General features: G+C 34.5%; 1 protein-coding gene and 1 long non-coding RNA gene across 2 annotated transcripts; one reads left to right on the plus strand and one right to left on the minus strand.

The window, feature by feature from the left end:
• Window positions 1-3,352: 3,352 nt before the first annotated feature.
• LOC102661543 (uncharacterized) lies at window positions 3,353-6,318 on the minus strand. The gene is made up of 5 exons (XR_419814.4): window positions 6,154-6,318; window positions 4,477-4,533; window positions 3,860-3,936; window positions 3,700-3,739; window positions 3,353-3,389 (listed from the first exon to the last, which is right to left on the minus strand). It is a non-coding gene; the product is annotated as an uncharacterized lncRNA (long non-coding RNA).
• A 4,614-nt stretch (window positions 6,319-10,932) lies between these two features.
• On the plus strand, window positions 10,933-12,684 carry LOC100800259 (BTB/POZ and MATH domain-containing protein 4). The gene is made up of 4 exons (XM_041012875.1): window positions 10,933-11,312; window positions 11,656-12,001; window positions 12,150-12,414; window positions 12,572-12,684. Exons 1-4 carry the CDS (start codon window positions 10,933-10,935, stop codon window positions 12,682-12,684), a joined length of 1,104 nt encoding a protein of 367 aa, XP_040868809.1.
• Window positions 12,685-18,445: the final 5,761 nt, after the last annotated feature.

Below are 18,445 nucleotides of genomic sequence, written 5' to 3' on the forward strand. Positions count from 1 at the left end.
CATGCACAAAGTGACCCAATTCAATTAAATTTATTTCCCAACACACACATCAAATATTCACTTAATGCATGTGAAAATTACAAAACTACCCCTAATACAAAAACTAGTCCAGATGCCCTAAAATACAAGGGCTAAAAAATCCTACATTTCTAGGGTACCGTACCTATACTATGGAGCCCTAAATACAAGGACAAAAATAATGAAACCTTAATCTAATATGCACAAAGATTAGTGGGCTCACACTTAGCCCATGACATGGGCCCAAAATCTACCCTAAGGCTCATGAGAACCCTAGGGCCTTCTCTTGCATCTCTGGCTCAATCATCTTTGAGTCTTCTATTCAATGCCCTTAGGGGGTAGGATTGCATCATAGAGGGTGGGGGGGGGGCATGGGAATTGAAGGAGATTAGGGAGAGAAGTTGAACTTTGAGGTGTGTCTCACAAGTTTCTCAATCATCAAAGTTATGACAAGTGTTACACATGTTTTTATTTATAGCCTAACACATGGGAAGCTTCCTTGAGAAGCGAGGAAGGTTGCTTCCTTGGGAAGTAAGGAAGAAAGCTTCCTTGAGAAGCTAGAGGGGGGCTACTCACACCTCTCCAATAGCTAAGCTCACCCCCACGCCAAAATGCATGAAAATACAAAAATTAAAGTCCCTACTACAAAGACTACTCAAAATGCCCTGAAATACAAGGCTAAAACCCTATACTACTAGGGTACCCTTAACTTGTACCCTTAATTTGTATGGTTCCCTACAAACCTATTCTAATATTTGCAAAGAAAAGTGGACCCAACCTTGGCCCATGGGCTCAGAAATCTATCCTAAGGTTCATGAGAACCCTAGGACCTTCTTTAGCAGCTCTAGCCCAATTCTCTTGGAGTCTCTTGCTCATGGCTCTGGTGACTGGTCCCTTACTATGGAGGATTGTATCATCCCCTCCCCCTTGAAGGGGATTTGACCTCAAATCTGTTGGTTCTTCCTACTCAGTATTGGCTCCACCTGCAAAAGGAATTAAATCAGAAATGTTAAAAGTGGTGCTGACTCCATACTCTTCTGGGAGGTCCAACCTATAGGCATTTTATTGATCCTCTCCAAGACCAGAAAAGGTCCATCCTCTAGGACTAAGCTTGGATTTCCTTAGTAGGGAATTTATCCTTCCTAAGATGGAGCCAAACCCAGTCCCCTTCATTAAGAACTAGGACATTTCTTCCTCTATTTCCTTTAATAGCATACACCTTTGGTTGGTTCCTAACCCTCTCATGCAACTTCTTTACAAACTCTAACCTTGATTCCCCTTCTTTATGTATAAAAGAAGTGTCAAGTGGGAGGGGAATTAGGTCTTAGGGTGTTAGAGGATTGAACCCATAGATAACCTCAAAAGGGGATTGCTTGGTGGTTCTATGAATCCCCCTGTTGTAGGAAAATTCTACATGAGGAATATACTAATCCCAAGACTTATGGGTTCCTTTCAGAAGAGCCCTTAAAAGGGTGGATAGAGACCCATTCACTACCTTTGTTTGCCCATCAGTTTATGGATGACAAGTGGTAGAGAAAAGAAGCTTAGTTCCTAGCTTAGCCCATAAGGTTTTCCAGAAAAGGCTAAGGAACTTAGCATCTCTATCTGACACAATGATCCTAGGAAAACCATGGAGTCTCATAATTTCCCCAAAGAAGAGTTTTGAGATGTGAGAAACATCATCTACCTTATGCCATGGTATAAAGTGTGTCATCTTGCTAAACCTATCCACCACCACAAAGATAGAGTCTACACGTCTTTGGGTTCAAGGAAGCCCAAGAACAAAGTCCATACTAATGTCTACCGAGGGTGCAAATGGGATGAGTAAGGGTGTGTATAGCCTATGAGGTACCACCCTAGACTAGGCTTGTAAACAAGCCACACACCTAGTGCAATCACTACAAGAAAAATAATCTATACCTACAGACAAAAACTGTCACTATAAGTAAAAAATCCGTAGGTAAATGTATAATAAACTTTGTCCTACAGACGTTTCTTCCGTCAACTTTGAGGGGGCGTATAATGACAGCTAATTGTGAGTCACTATAGGTTTTACTTACTATGTATAGTGTGTAGGTAAAAGTCATTAACTTCTACTTACATCTCCTAATTGTAGGTAAAAGTCTTTAACATGTACCTATCATCTTCAACTGTAGGTAAATGTTTCGATCTTAGAGAGAGCTTATAACATACATAATTGAATGTGGGCAGTGCAGCAATCCAACGATCTTTCTAGCTCCAACTCCAACTAGCTTTGCCAAGTTCATAATTACCTAGGTCTTGGCTAGAGCTGACCCTTCACTATTAGAGTGACAAGACATCAAGGCCATAATCTAGTACAAGGACCATAAAGATGTCTACAATATTTTTTGCATATATACACAGAGTTAGAGTGACAAGACATCAGAATAACTTCCACATATATTTCAGTTAGACATAATTTTATAGTTGTGCTCTTAATTTTATTGATTTATATTTATAAGAAATAAATTTAAATCTAGAAGTATTAGCTAGTCGCCATTTCCCTAATCAAATTAATCAAGAACAATTTTAGACCCATATAATTAGCATTCAAAATCCAAAATTAGACTACATAAACATAAAAAGAGATTCTATTGTGTGCGCATCTTCATACATAAACATAATTACAGTTCAAATTTGTCTTTCTTTTTGAGTTTTGAAAATAATAATAAACATAAAAGGAGATTCTACTGTCTTTCTTTAATGTCTTCTTCAAGAAGCCCCCAGAAGAAATCTTCTGTGTCAAACCTATGTATCAGATAGGGGTTGAGAGTCAATGCATTTTTTTCCCAATTGGGAAGGGGAAGGAAGAAAAATGAAAAAGAAAAGTAAGAAAAATGCTACTCCAATGATCAAGAAATAATTTGCAGAGTAGCTTTGTCCTATTGAAATAATAATTTTACCATCCAGATTATATGATTATGCAAAGATCATCAAACTGTCAACAATCATGAGAATTTAAAAGAGTTTACCTGAGTACACTCTATCAAGCACACGGGGAACAACTCAAAAAATAGTTGGTTTTAGTTCCCCAACATCATCAATTAACAATTTGACATCCTACAACCATTGAGTAAATGATGGTCATATTCCAAATCCGAAGTTCAACTTTTGTGGGGAGGAGGGGGGGGGAATCAAACAAATCCAAAGTTTAATTATTACATCAAATGTTCATTTCCTAATGACAGATATACATATACTACATATACTTACCCTACGCCAGAAACCAATTGAAGCACCATGCCATATGAATATCTCCTCAATGGTCCTAAAAAAAGTATGTGCGAGTGGAAGGTATGATATGTATACATCATTTTCTTAATAGGAAGTTCAAAGCTCTGAGTTTGATCCTGTGGCAGTATTAAAAATTGAATTAGGAATGGGAAACACAAAATATTCAAAACAAAAGACATAATTAATTCCTTGAGGTCATGACTGAAATTAACCTCAGAAAAATAAATTCCAATGTATATGATTATGTATAAATTGGTCAAACCAAACAATCCCCAAGTTTCCATTTACAAGATATCCTTATATTTTCATTTCCATTGCACAAAAAAGTTATATTCATTAATTGCTGTAACAAAGACATAAAAATGAATGTTTCTTTCTAAAGCACAAGCATTTTAGGAAAGAAAGGAGAGAATCAACAAAACTTACTCTTGAGATACTTTGTTGCATTTGGAAATGTCTTGAATAGCTGAAAAGTTTCAAAACAAATATTTGGGTGAGACTAACTGTTTACAAAAGATTGTACACAACTCTCAAATCCTTACTAACAATTAAACTGCTATAAAACAGAGGGTTTAGATAGGAGAACCTCAGGTATCTTCTTCTCTTCTGCAAGTGCAATTGAGACCTCTGAATGGCATATAATAAACTCTATAGCCCCAACACCTGTGTGACTGTGTCATATGAATGAGAGTGTCAAAGCAACTGAAAATTATAAGTTTAATTTGAAAAATGAATATTTGTGCAATGAGATATTCTCCCAGTACCATGCACCATTTGAATTTACTGCATGCAGTAAACTTCAAAAAACATATCATTGTTAGAAAAGTTATATATCACAATTTTAGGTACCGCACAAGTTTCAGTGTAAGTTCTTTACTTGCATTATTTTAAAAGGACTTTGTTCGTAAATAAGTGGAACTCTCTGCAAAGAGTAGATATTCAATATAAGAAACAAAGCTTCAATCTAGAAATACCTTATTCTTCATTAAGCTCAATAAGGACTACAAAAATTCAACTACCAAAGAAACAATACAGTAGAAATAGAAATAACAATAGATACTCAGCACAAAAAAGAAACAAAAATCAACATATCAACATCTAAATAATACAATAGAAACCTCCAACATATAGAGTGAGCAGAAAAATCAAGATGGAAAAAACTCACCAGAAAACAAGGGAAGCAAATTCAAAAATAAAATGTACCTGCATGCTCATAATCCATTCTGCAGAATTGGCACCATAAATACCACATTTTACACCCTGCAAATCAGCAATATATGAATTAAGCTGAAATGAACAAATTGCTAGAAACTATAAATATAATCATATGCAAATATGAAATATCAAAATCATATAAAATAAGGATATCCATGTCAAAGAACCAAGCACTTGAACTCACATGACCATGGTTCTGATTCACTCTTGAGCTATTCATGCACATGCAGATAGCCACATTACCAAGAACATATGGTCATATGTCTCACATTACCATGGTTCTATTTTGAACGAAATAGCTATCTGCCTCCTATCCTATTGAAACAGAATTGTTTAAAATATGTCATATGTCTCATTTAACTAGTCCTCCTCCGGTTAAACTACTTCCACTGCATTCCAACCCCATCCCTTTATCATGTACCGGGTAATAAGTCTCAACTCTTAAGTCAAACTAACGAAACTATGGACATTTAAATGGCAATATTTAAATTTGAGGTAACGACCGCAATTGTTGGACCAACGATACTAACCCTGCCGTAGGCGTTAAGGGTCATGTCGTCACCTTCTACTCTTACTTCCTCATGTCCAAAGTGTGATTGATTACTATTACTATGCTAAAGCATGGTTACGTTCTTTACTTGCTTTGTGTCACCGCACAAACAAGAAAATTTTCTTGCTTTTTAAATTTCTTATTTTTAGTTCCACTTAAATTGTATGTCTCTCCTTTTCCTTAGCTTTCATGGAGCGTTTCTCATTCTTCATTAACTCTCTTGTTCAATTCTTCTTCTTTTTTTATGAAAATTTCTTAGATTTTTTTATTTAAATAATTAGAGGCTTGTGACAAATTCGGAATGCAAAATGATTTTAAAGGTTCAAAGGTAGCAAGCAAATCTGCAAATGTGAGTAAATGTGAAAGATTTTATGGCAAGTGAGATTAAAGTTTCATAGATCGATAATTTTTTTAAAATAAATTTGTAATTTTGTGTGAAATATGATATTTTAATTGATAGTTTTATGTATAAAAGGTGAATTACACCTTTTCGTTTTGAAAATTTTCTTTTTATCAGATTTCTCTTCTTCTTTCTTATATGTCTTTCTTGATTTCCTCATATCTTTTCTAATTTAAATTAATTTCCTACTCTATTTTTCAATCTCACGTGATTTTCTCTTATTTCTTTTTAAACATTTTTTAATTATTATTAGTATGAAGTCTACCTCCAGCTTTTCTACTTTTGCATTATGGTCTTCAGGAAGCAGCCGGACCTCATCAATCAATTGGATACACTAGGAGACATTCTCAGGGGACACAAATTCCAATTCCTAATAATAACCTTGCATATTTATGTTTGAATAAATCTCCTGTAATGTATTACTAATAATCTTATTATTAAATGAAAAAATATTAAATATATATTTTTTAATTTTATTACTTTGTAAGAAGTATTACAAGCATCTCATATATACATTTTTTTAAAACATCCCCAAACAATATAGCCAAATCTGTTCAATAAATACGAGGATGATACAAATACTCTAATACTCTACTTATACATTGCCTATTATTATCATCCCCAAAAGTAACAAATGTTAGGACACTTATTAGTACCAAAATCTGCTTGAAGTATACTGCATGCAAAGTTTTGTTCTAAATTATATATACTATACCTGACTAATCATATAAGAAGCTTGGTTCCAATTAAATGCGAAATAACTGAGGATGCATCGATCAAACTCATCAATAAATTTCTGGCATAAAGTAGTAGGGTCCTTCTGATCAGCAAGATATTCAAGGATGCTTTCCAAACACTCCTAATAATAATAACAGCAATTGCTCCCTCAGCCTTGTTGGATATTTTAGTGTAATTGATCTCTTTATTATGTTAAAATAAGAGTGCACGCTTGTTTTAATGTAATAACGAGATGTTCGGTTTAGGCAAATTTTAGAAGTTACATGGAAGTTACTAAAACTTCCATCAATGGCAGCTTTTAAAAAGAAATAACTTCCATCAACCGCCAAAAACCACCTGTTCTTTGATCATAAATAATCATTATGGTTCAGAAAGCATAACGGGTGACAAAACATACAAGAACAAAACAAAACTCTTGAATTATAATCTTATAATTTTATCCGATTGAACAATTTTGGTTGAACCCCGAAATTTGATTCAATCTGAAAGTGTTATACACGACTTCAGATTTATCTAGTATTATCTCGATTATCAAATTAACCAACATGCCTCATTTGGAGAAGAGGTAAACCTGTAATCATATGTAAGCTCTACCCACTGTTTAATGTCCCTCTTTGCAAATATTATAATATGTTCATCGCCATTAACACTTATAACTCTGGAATAGCAATTTGGCTACACTCAAACAAAAATTATAAGCAATTATTTTTTTCTTTAGCAACCAAAATAAGGCTGAATGAATTCTTCCATAAATAAACAAGTTGAATTGCAATATTTACAAACTAATGTCAAAAGCATAGGAGTCAATTCCATATAGTGGCACAGAGCAGCCATATAGAAGGTAGCAAGATGACATGTATTTTGAAGTCAAGGTACGCATTACATAAATTCTGACGAGAGAGAAGCTCTGATCCAGAATTGAATCCCACATAGCTTGTGTCAAATTCTTTCTTAAACATGAGTCGCCTAATATTTGAACAGAGATTTAGCTCACATATAGCATCTAATAAACAACTAAGTACCAGTATATTGTTAATCCCACATAGCTTTTTCCCTTTTTTCTTTTTATCTAATGTTTTCCTCTGAAAGCCAGTGGAAATAATAATAATAATTTACCTGGATCTATTCCATCAGTGTTTGGAGAGTCAACTGGAGCAAGAATGGTCAGCCCTTGAATTATAATGTCACTGCAGAGATAGGGGACAATAAGAATAAAAGAAAATACTGTGAATTAAGATTAATCCACCAACTGTCTAATCAACCTTGTTTAGTTATGACAAAAAACACATACATCCTAACCCTAACTCTTTCAATCAGCATTTCTCTCTCTAAAATTTGTCTCCAAATCACAAACACACCCATTCCACACACACACAATACAAATATTAATTGACCTTTCAATAAATGAGTGGTCCCTACAACTCCTTTTGAATCTAACTGACTCATTTTAAAACTCATAGCTAATTGTATCTAGTTGTGTAGCAATCACCACAACTCAAAACAAAACAAAAAAGAAAAAAATAAAAGAGAATGAACTAGAAAGTAGGGGTTCAGTTAAACCATTCACAATCAACATTCTTATTTCAATTCAAATTTCAAAATAAAACTCAGCAAGTAACGGCAACATGCCATGTAACCTGCGCATCAATCCCAAACCCTATGTTAATTGTCGCGTGTCCAGAATGAAGAAGAAGATGATGATGTATCATATGGCTACACACTCTCTTTACCCAAACACGAACAGATAAACACGCAAACCAAGGGCATGGAAATCGAACTATTACATTATATATGCAACAAGTCAGGCAAAGTATAAATAAAAACAAATAATAATATAATAATATACAAAAGCTGAAGCATATAGAAAACTGAATCAAGTTCAGATAAGTTTGCAATGTAACTGAAATTTCTCCTGATGCGTTAATCAATCAATCAAATTATTCTTCGCGGTGTGAAACACGTAAGAAGAAGAAAAAAAGAGGGGAAAACGAAAAAGAAAAGGGAAAATTGCGAAGGAATTGCAAAAAAGAAAAAAATGGAAAAGCGTGATTAGGGAATTGCCTAAGAAAAGAAGGGAAACAAACGGGGAAAGGAAGAGAAGAGAGAAGGGATCCACCTTGTAATGTTGGGGCAGACGGATGTGTTTTCAACGTTTTCGTCTGCGGGTTATTTTGGTGAAACTAAACTAGTACCTTCTTTGCATCAATTCAAAGGCTCGGTCCATAATCCAAAGGCTTGTGGCCATTTTGGAGTTTGATTTCAAGATAAAATCAATATCATTGCTGAAACTAACAAGAAATTGCCATAAAAAATAATGTTAATCTAAATTAATCCATAAAAATAATGTTAATCTAAATTAAAATTTAATATTACTAATTAATATATTTTATCTTTAAAATTTTGAACAATTATTAACTAAAAATTAATTTAAATTGAATGGTTATTTTTTGAGATTGAGTATTTACTAAAAAAACAAGAGATTAATATTCAAATTTAAACAGTCTTAAAGAGTTTTACCTACACCAACAATCGTAGGTATAAGACTTTTGAGGTTATACCTACATCAACCAATTATAGGCACATGTTTTATGAAGTTTTATCTACATCACGTAGTTGTAGGTATAAGTTTTTTAGAATTTTGCCTACACTGTGTTTTTGTAGGTAGTAATCCTTTTGAGTTTTACCTACACTAATTAACCATAGGCACAAGTTTTTTAGAGTTTTACCTACACAATGTAATTGTAGGTAGAAGTCTTTTTTCAGTTTTAATGAATTTACTTACACCAAATAATGGTTGGTACAAATGGTTGAGTTTTACCTACATTAGTCACTTGTAGGTAGAAGTATTTTTGAGATTTACCTACACAAATTAATGTCTGTAGGAAAAAGGTGTCCGTAGGCTTAGATCATTTTTCTTGTAGTGAATGCTTAAGGACATCTTTCTTCATATGGGGCCAATAAAACTTTTCTTTGAGTAAGACAAGGGTCTTGTCTATCCCAAAATGGCCCATGAGGCCACCCTCATGGCTCTGTTTCACAAGTAATTTCCTGATGGATCCTTGGGGTATGCAAAGCTTTCCCTCTTTGAACAAATACCCGTCAGCCAAATAGAATCCATCTTAAGCCTTTTGCCCATAACTCTCATAAATAGGAGAGAAATGTTCATCTGAAGTGTTATACCCTAATTTCGTCAAGGGACTGTCATTCATTGATTCTTGCTGGCTAAACTGTGTTGTTCGACACCAGTTACCGCATAAAATGAAGTATAGTTCAATGTTTAGATCAGGAATGCAAAAGATACCAAAAGGAGGGGGCAAAAAGTTCTTTTCATTGAGTTTCCTGGACCCTAGCTCCCCCAGTCTAGCCTCTGGCTCGCCTAGGCGAGCCAATTGCTTCATGGCTAAGTCTCAGCTTGCCTGGGTGAGCTGCAAGTCCACCAAATGCAATTTTTGGCTAAAAATAGGCGTGAAGGGGGTTGAGTAAAGTGTTCCAAGGTTCAGCATTGAAAGATATTGAGAGAATTGAGAGAGTAGAAGAAGAAAGAAGAGAAAATGAAGCCGAGGCGCTACCGAATAACGAACGTGATCGAACCCTACATTGTTCCTTGTCCAGTGTTCTTCGTGTGGGCGTCTATTAGTTTTGTTTTTGATATTTGAATATGATCTATGAAAGCTTATGGGTCCCCCTTGTGTTTTGTGCATATTCATTTCCTCCATCTATCATCGGTAATCTCATTTTCTTTGTAAAGTTCAATCTTAACTAATCACTAATGTTGTAAAGTTATCTTTAAAGAGGTTGGAAGTTAACGAACGAAACCAAGATAAAATCAACTCATAACTTACTACTTTTTTTATCAAATATCACTTGAGATCATTTCAAGGTCCAACTCCTTAATGATTCTCTCCTCTTTTCAAAAGTTAAAACATCATTTCAAGGTCCAACGCCTTAAACGATCTTTTTGTTCACAATTAAAATGAATCTTTCAAAAAACATAAAACCAACTTAACACACAAAACATTCGGACTTAAAGAACAGATCTGAATTCCTCATCGCACCTGAGGATACGTAGGAGCAAGGGCAACACCCTTGTCAACCCCAAAAAAATAAAGAAACATAAAAGAGAAAAATACATAATTTTGAAGTTATGTTATGTACACTCGATTAAAGGCTGTCGTCCATTGTGACGGGCATGTATACCTTCCCCGTGCGTAAACAACTCGCGAACCCTTCTTTTCAAAATTCGCAGACCCCCTTTTTGATTTTTCTAACGTTTTCCTCGAATAGGAAAAAATGGGAACATATTATATTTTTAATCACTAAAATTTTTAGGATTTTTTATTCTAGTCCCTAATAAAAAATTAAGGAACATTGACTAGTAAGAAAAAGCTCAGGTATTACAAATAGAAATCCTAAAGAGTTTAGAGACTAAAAAGATAGTAAACCACAATTTTTTTTATAATGTGTATGTCATTGATGATATTTGATACAAAAACCTGGTTGTCTCATGCGCACAAAAGCTTCAAGAATAAAGATCAGATTAAAGTATAAAAGAAAAATCTTTAAATGATTAAATGCGGTCGTTCTTTTATTCACTTGCCATTTATTATTTATTTAATGTAAAATTTAATGAAATCCATAACTTAGTTGGATTGAAGCCAAAAACATAAGATCTGATTCAGTGCAAATCCGTGTTCCTTTACTTTTCGAGAAAAATTTACTTCCTTAGAAAATGTCGCGTGCGATGTGCAACCCAAAAATGGTGAATAGGCGTGTTCTAGGGTCCCAAACGAGTTCAAAATCGGTGACAGAGACAATGAGTGGTTCCCACGAGTTTGTGATCAAGGGTTACTCACTAACGAAGGGAATGGGCATTGGGAAATACATCGCGAGTGAGACTTTCATAGTGGGAGGGTTCCAATGGGCCATATACTTTTTCCCTGATGGTAGGGACCCGAAAGATAATGCCGCTTATGTCTCTGTCTTTGTTACACTCCATTCCGAGAGCACCAACGTTCGTGTGTTGTTCGATCTCACGTTGCTCGACCTATGCAAGAAAGGAGAGCACAAGGTTCATAGCCACTTCAGTCACTCCCTCACGATTGGGCCTTACACTCTCATAAACCTTGGCAGCATGTGGTTAGTGTCAGTGTTTTCTTTATCTTTATTTTTAAAATTTAGTTTTAGTCTCTATACAAACTTATTATATTCGTATGTCCAACATTTATGTAAACAATATAGTCTTTAAAATAAAGCAAAGTGTTATTGATTTTGCTTTTAATCTTTTTTCACTATTGTCAGGGGTTAAAGAGATAGCTCTTTTATTAGAATATAAGACATAAAAATTAAATTTCCAAAGGAACTAGAGAACCTTGTGATTTTGGTGATATGATTTGGATATCATCATGATTTATTAGCTCTTGTATCCATTTTTTGTGGTGTACATTACGTAGTGATCAATGATGCACTTGTTGTGTAATAGGGGCTATACGCGGTTTTTCAAACGGAGACACCTTGAGACGTCAAATTTTCTCAAGGATGATTGCTTGAAGATAAATTGCACTATTGCGGTTTTAGTGTCGTCCATAGATTCTTCTCAGTTAAACACAATACAGGTTCCTGAATCTGATATTGGTGAACATTTTGGGATGTTGTTAGAGGATGAGGAATCATTTGATGTTACTTTCTCGGTTGGTGGAGAAAGGTTTCATGCTCATAAGCTTGTTTTGGCAGCTCAATCAACCATGTTTAAAACTCAATTTTTTAATGCGATGAAGAAGGATGATCAGGAGATAGTTGTTATTGACATGGAACCTAAGGTTTTCAAGGTGTCACATTCATTAAAAGTTCCTTTTTTTCTCTATACCTTTGTAGCTGTTTTTTGTTCCACACAAGATAGATGCTATTTAATTCAGTTAAAATCTGGCCTATCGTTGGGTTGGTTATCTAATTTTTATCGTGTTCTATGTTGCGCAGGCTTTACTTCATTTTGTTTATAGAGACACTCTTTTGGAAGATGAAGAGCTCTTTATGTTGGATTCGTCATTCTTTCCTTCGTTGTCTGAATCATTTATAGCAAAGTTGTTAGCTGCTGGAGAAAAGTATGGTTTGCCAAGACTAATGTTGATGTGTGAATATATACTTTGTAAAGACATATCTGTAGATTCTGTTGCCAATATTTTTGCTCTTGCTGATGCTACCCACTTGAAGTCCATCTGTCAAAAATTTTCTGCTGAACAACTTTGATGGTGAGTTTCCATGCTTAACTTTCAAACCCAATTCTACATTTGAGTTCATAGTCAATTACTTCTTAGCTTGTAATATATTTTCATCATTTTGGTGTCTACATTATTTGTTAGTTGACAGTTGATTCTCATATCATTTCATTATTATGCCTATTGCAGCCGTGATGCATGCTGATGGTTTTGAGTATCTTAAGAAAAATTACCCATTACTGCAATCAGAACTGCTAAAGACTGGAGTAGGATGCGAGAAAGAAGATTATATATAGTTGTGCAGTAATCTTTTTATATATTATATTATGTTACTTTATAAATGAATTGAAATTACATTCTTCTATAATGTCTCTATTTTATATGTAAATTAAAATGTGATATGCGATTATAAAGCGTATTTTCTTAGTTTTTTTTTCCTGTGTTACATTTAAAATTCATGTTAATGAATTTGTGGCTCACTATTAGAAATCAGCACGCATGTGATAGAGATTCTCAACCCTTTGTCCTTTCTTTTGGAAATACATTTCACACACTTTCTCTATAATTAGGCCAAAGGTATCTTTCTCTCTCGTATGTTACCACATCTTCAAGTTTCATCCAAAATTTCCAAATTTCTTTGTCTCCCTCACCTAGTAAACTATTCAAGCTCCATCCACCATCACTTCGTGACTATCTTTTGCAATTCAGCACCAAAATTTTGCACTCACCATGAGTATTCTTGCTTCTTTCATCTATCTATTTTTCTACTCTGCTTCACTCGCACTCTCTCTCTACTCTCACCCACAGGTTTTACCTCCGCAACCAGCGGGTACAATCACTGGTCATAACCATTTTTCCTCACACCGGCATTACTCAGTTTGGGAAGTATTCTTGCTTCTTTCATCTATCTATTTGGTGAATAAATTTTTTTTTTTTTTATATTCTTTCCCACTGCACAATGATATGCCCTCCATCCTCTCTTCACCAAATTTTCACACTGCAACAGCGTGCTCCACCAGAGAGACTCTGAATTTGGGTCCAACACCGCCTTGAAAGTCATCGTTGTGACTCACAATGCCCAGTGTGGCATCAATCTGTGAGCTGATGAGCAGCAACAGAGAATTAATGTTCAAGGACATGACGGAGATGATACTGATGCAGGCAGACCAGATAGTGGACTTTAAGTTGATGATGCTGCAGCCAGTGGCATGTCCATGGTGGCAAGGTGGGAGAAATGGGATATGTACGAGAACGTGAGATACAGAGAAGAGAGAAAGGATATACGGGAACCGAGAACGTGATCACTAAGGAGAGAGAAATAGGATACATGAATTATGGAGGAGAGAAAATTGAGATTTTATTTTAATTAAATGTATAAAATTTCTTTAATACCCTGAAATAATTAATTTACATTTAAAAAAAATAGATTTTTTGTCCTAAATATTTTGGTGTACAATACTAAGATTGTTTTCGTAATTATTTGTTATCTAAAAGTTTAAAAAATACAAAATTAAAATAAAAGGTAAAATCTGATTTCAAGATTGAAAAAACAGTCACTTATTGATGCTTTCAAGAAAGGAATAACTTCAGATTCACTTTAGAGTGTTCTTTACACATGAAACCATTCAACCTTGGAAGATACCCAGTTGTGTCCATTGTAGCTACAAAAAATGAACTCATCAGCATCTTCACGAGTATATCCTGATATGTTTTCATTATGAGGGGAACATATGTTTTACACCCTACATGGCCTCAAAATTTTGAGGAATCTAAGCCCTTCTTCTGTACCGTCTGTTTTACAAATTCTAAACAAAATCTCACCTTGGCTGGTTGGTTCCCGAATCACATCTATTCCCACCATCATTGAATCTTGTTAACTTACGTCATATCCTCTTCCTATGTTTCCGTAATTTCCATCTTGTTTTCTTTTTTCCTTGTCAACCTTCTTTGTTGTTTTGAATCTTTATTTGTTCCTGTTAACCAGGTGGCATTGAAAAAACCTATATAACATCTTCAACTTTTTTACTAGTGATTGTCCCCCAATTTGGAGGGGACAAGACCACTGTTTTGACCTACCTTATTTCTCTCTTAGTGTTCTTTATTTATTTTTTTAAAAAAAAATCTGAAGAATAAGCAAATAAGAGTAAGAGAAAAATTAAAATAATGTCTGTGGTTATACCTCATGAATGTAAAGTCTGAGGAGTAACATTTCTATTACTACTCTAGTAGTCACTTAGTTATTTCATCCAATAACAACACAAGTCAAATAACAGATTAAAGGAAATAACTGAGGCAATCTCAAAAATCGTTTCTACTCAAGACCAATCTAACAACACGTTAACATACCGCTCCCATTCAATCAAGACAGCCATGACAAGAACCATAGGGTCAGTACAACTTCCATCGAGTTTCTTTTCTCCCTTTCTTCTATTGTGAGCATGCTTGACTGTGAAGACAGTGGTATTCCACCTTCAATCTCTCATCTCAAAGCCCTAGCTTCAAGTGAGTATATGGGTGAAGCTCTGTCCCACTCTCCCCTATGATTGGATGCGTGAAAGAATGAGAGGGTAAGCGGAAATGGTTTGGGTCTTGAAAACATGATCCCCTTCTTCTGCTAAGATACCCATCCATTTATCTTATAAGAAAAATCCTCACACAAGCCCACTTTCTTTATTAAAATCCCTACCCCATGTCAATTACTAGCAAAGGCTTAGTATTTCTTTTTAATTTTAAGTAGTTGTGAAATCAATTTATTTTAATAAGAAAACAGGAAATTAAAACATTGTTGTGCTGATCTAAACAAGTCTGAGAATCAATTCTTCAAAGCAATAGACACTAGAAAGTTAAATTTTTGGGAGTGTTAGACAGTTCATTGTTCAGGCTTTAGGCCAAAAGCATTCTTTTATGATGGAGCATGTTAGAGATATAAAATAATTTTGGCCCTCCATCTCACTGCTTTCGTGAATTGGTCATTGACATTCTATCCTTAATTCATTTGCAGCAAAGAACTTATGTATCAGCAAGTTCTTAGCCGTTTTGGCCATTTCAATGCCATTCAACTAAATGATCCAGTACCCTTGAAAGTCTTGATTATATCGGCTCTGAAGGAAGAGGATGTAGATTCCAAATGTAATGATGATGACAGCTTAAAAGAGAAGATTGCAGAAGTAATCTCCCTCTGGTTTTAGCTTAAATGTTTTATATCTTCAATAATGGTAAGTTTTGTTTACTCTGAGGATTGCGGTAATCTCTGAATTATTTATACTGTGAAATTTAATTGTAAAGAACATGAGAAGCTTATTTGCATTTCGTTTTGTTGAAATATTAGACATACAACATCGTCTGGAGAAGGGCTGTTGGATGAAGCCACCCTTTATAGCTTGATTTAAAGACTTTCATTGTTTCCTATTTAAAATTTGAGGTCTTGTCCTGTAGATTACAAAGGGTAGGTAATAACTTCGGATCTATGGACAAATGGGGTCTGAAGGAAACCCTAATCAAAAGCACATAAATGCCACGGAGGATAATTTTTTCAGGCATATATATAATGTTAGTTTCATGACTTCTGTAAATTTATTAATTGAATGTCAAAAACACATGGAGGCATAAAAATTTTCTGATGAAGTTATCTATGAGTTGGAGAGTGAAAACCTTATGCAACAGCTGGAGCTAGAGTTCTTGTTAGATGAAATCAGAAAGTTTAAAATGGGAATTCATCAAGTTTTTGCAGCTCTTCAGATTGATTCAGGTTGGGGGGCATGGCAAAGGGATCAAGCAAGAGGAAATGCCTATATCGCATATTTTGAATAATATTGAGGGCTTCAAAGGCTCTCATGTGATAACCCAAGAGGAGAAGCTGCAGCTACTTGTAGAGAATTCTATCAACTGTACTCTCGACACATCACTGCAGTATTTTTTAAATTGATAACTAATTTACCTTTAACTTAAGTCGATATATACCGCGCTAATCCATTTTCGACACATCACTGCAGTATTTTTTAACTTGATAACTAATTTACCTTTAACTTAAGTCGATATATGCCGCGCTAATCCATTTTCGACACATCACTGCAGTATTTTATAAATTGTTTAATAAATATAAATGTAATCAAAGGCTTACTTAAAGGTATTACGTAAATTTAGAGAACTAGTTATAAATTTTTAAATTATAGGCATTTATTTTTAAATTTTAAAATAGGTCAACAACTCAAACGAATTATGGTAGCGCTTCTAATTGAATTTTTTTTCTGTCCATATTTTCTTTATTAGAAAAGTAAATAAATTAGTGTTTAATTTTTGTACTTAATTCATTATTTCGGAATGATATCAACTGCATATCATCCAGAAAACCATAATGCTTCCTATGGCCATCATCTGGCTAAACAACAAATTCAATCAATTCTCACATGTTGGAGTTTTTAGAGGTCCAGCATTACTCCAAAAGCAATCATTCATGAAATGAAATAGTGCCAATTAATGTTGGATTGGACCATCCTTCGCTATTGGATCAGTTTCAATCATGAATTGATCAATATCACCTAAAGGTGCTAGCTAGACAAAAAATGAAAGAATATCAACACCGATGAAGTGAAGGGAAATAAGAATCATTAACAATACTGTGAGAATCCTGTGTGGGGTATCTAAGCTATGGCCATCTATCAAGAAAACGACTTTTATTAAGTGTCAGCCAAATTACATGTATTTCAATATCAAACCACAAACTTATTAATTTAGGGATTAGCTTTTGGAGGCAGAAATAACACATAAGAATATATCACTGCTGACTGGTACATTTTTAATGGCAAATAAATATTCACACATGAACCTAGGCACTGCGAGTCTGCGACTAAGATATATCAGAATCCACATAACACACGACCTTTAAGATATGAAATTATATGGCAGCTGTTAAGTCACATTCCCGCACCAGAAGATGGGCAAAATCATTGGCAACCACTTTTCGAAGTCATTTATTGTTAAATTTTTATGTTCTTCGTGGACCTCCCTGATTAGAACAACCACCAAAGGCTCAAGTGTATATGCATTATAACATATATACTAGTGAATCAGGTTCTAATGTCACCATTCACAATATCCATAACATAATTCACAATAATAACTAATTATACAAAAATAGTTAAGGATTTCACGGATCTTGAGTGAGATTACAACATTTTTCAACATAAATCATGATGATCCAGGATTCAGCCAGAGTGAGCAATTAATTGTCCAAACAACTCATTATACAATAAAAGCACAAACAGCATTTAATAAATAAAATTATACAGATTCAAACCTGGTTTCAGCTTTAAAAATGGTGACTAGGGGTTCCAAAACGCAAGCCATAATTAACTGGTCTTCAGTTTATGGTACAGTAAAATGAGTTTAAACTCTACACAATATCAACTCCTACACGAGTACTTAATATTACTTAACAACATGGCTTTGTAGTTTGTTCATGTGAAACCAAAGTTAAAATAGGTAGCATTCTTAAAAATTAATTTTCGAAGCCAACTTCTTCATAATAACTAAGAGCTATTCATAATACAATAAAAGCACAACTAAGAATTTGATACTTAAAATTTTAGAGATTAATTCAAACCTAGTTTCATCTACCAAAATGGTCACAAGGGGTTAAAAAATGCAAGCAGTTCTTAACAGGTCTTCAGCTTATCGTAAAGTACAAAGATAACCAGAAAATGACATTAATGTTTATCTCAATCCCTTGATTGAAGACTTGACAAAGTTGTGGGACGAGGGGGTTGCTGTGTTTGATGGATATCAAAATGAAACATTCAAGGTGCGTGCAATGTTATTTTGTACCATTAATGACTTTCTAGCATACGGGAATTTCAGTGGATACAGTGTTAAGGATCTTCGTGCATGTCCTATCTGTGAAGAAGATACAATCTACGTACAACTGAAACATGGAAGAAAAATAGTATACACTCGACATCAACGCTTTCTGAAAGCTTATCACCCTTTTAATGGAAGTCAAGAGCATGATATTGTGCCGATACCATTAACTGGTGAACAAGTTCTTGAGCAGGTTGATGA

This window comes from Glycine max, chromosome 19 (genome assembly GCF_000004515.6).
Source record: "Glycine max cultivar Williams 82 chromosome 19, Glycine_max_v4.0, whole genome shotgun sequence".
NCBI lineage: Eukaryota > Viridiplantae > Streptophyta > Magnoliopsida > Fabales > Fabaceae > Glycine > Glycine max.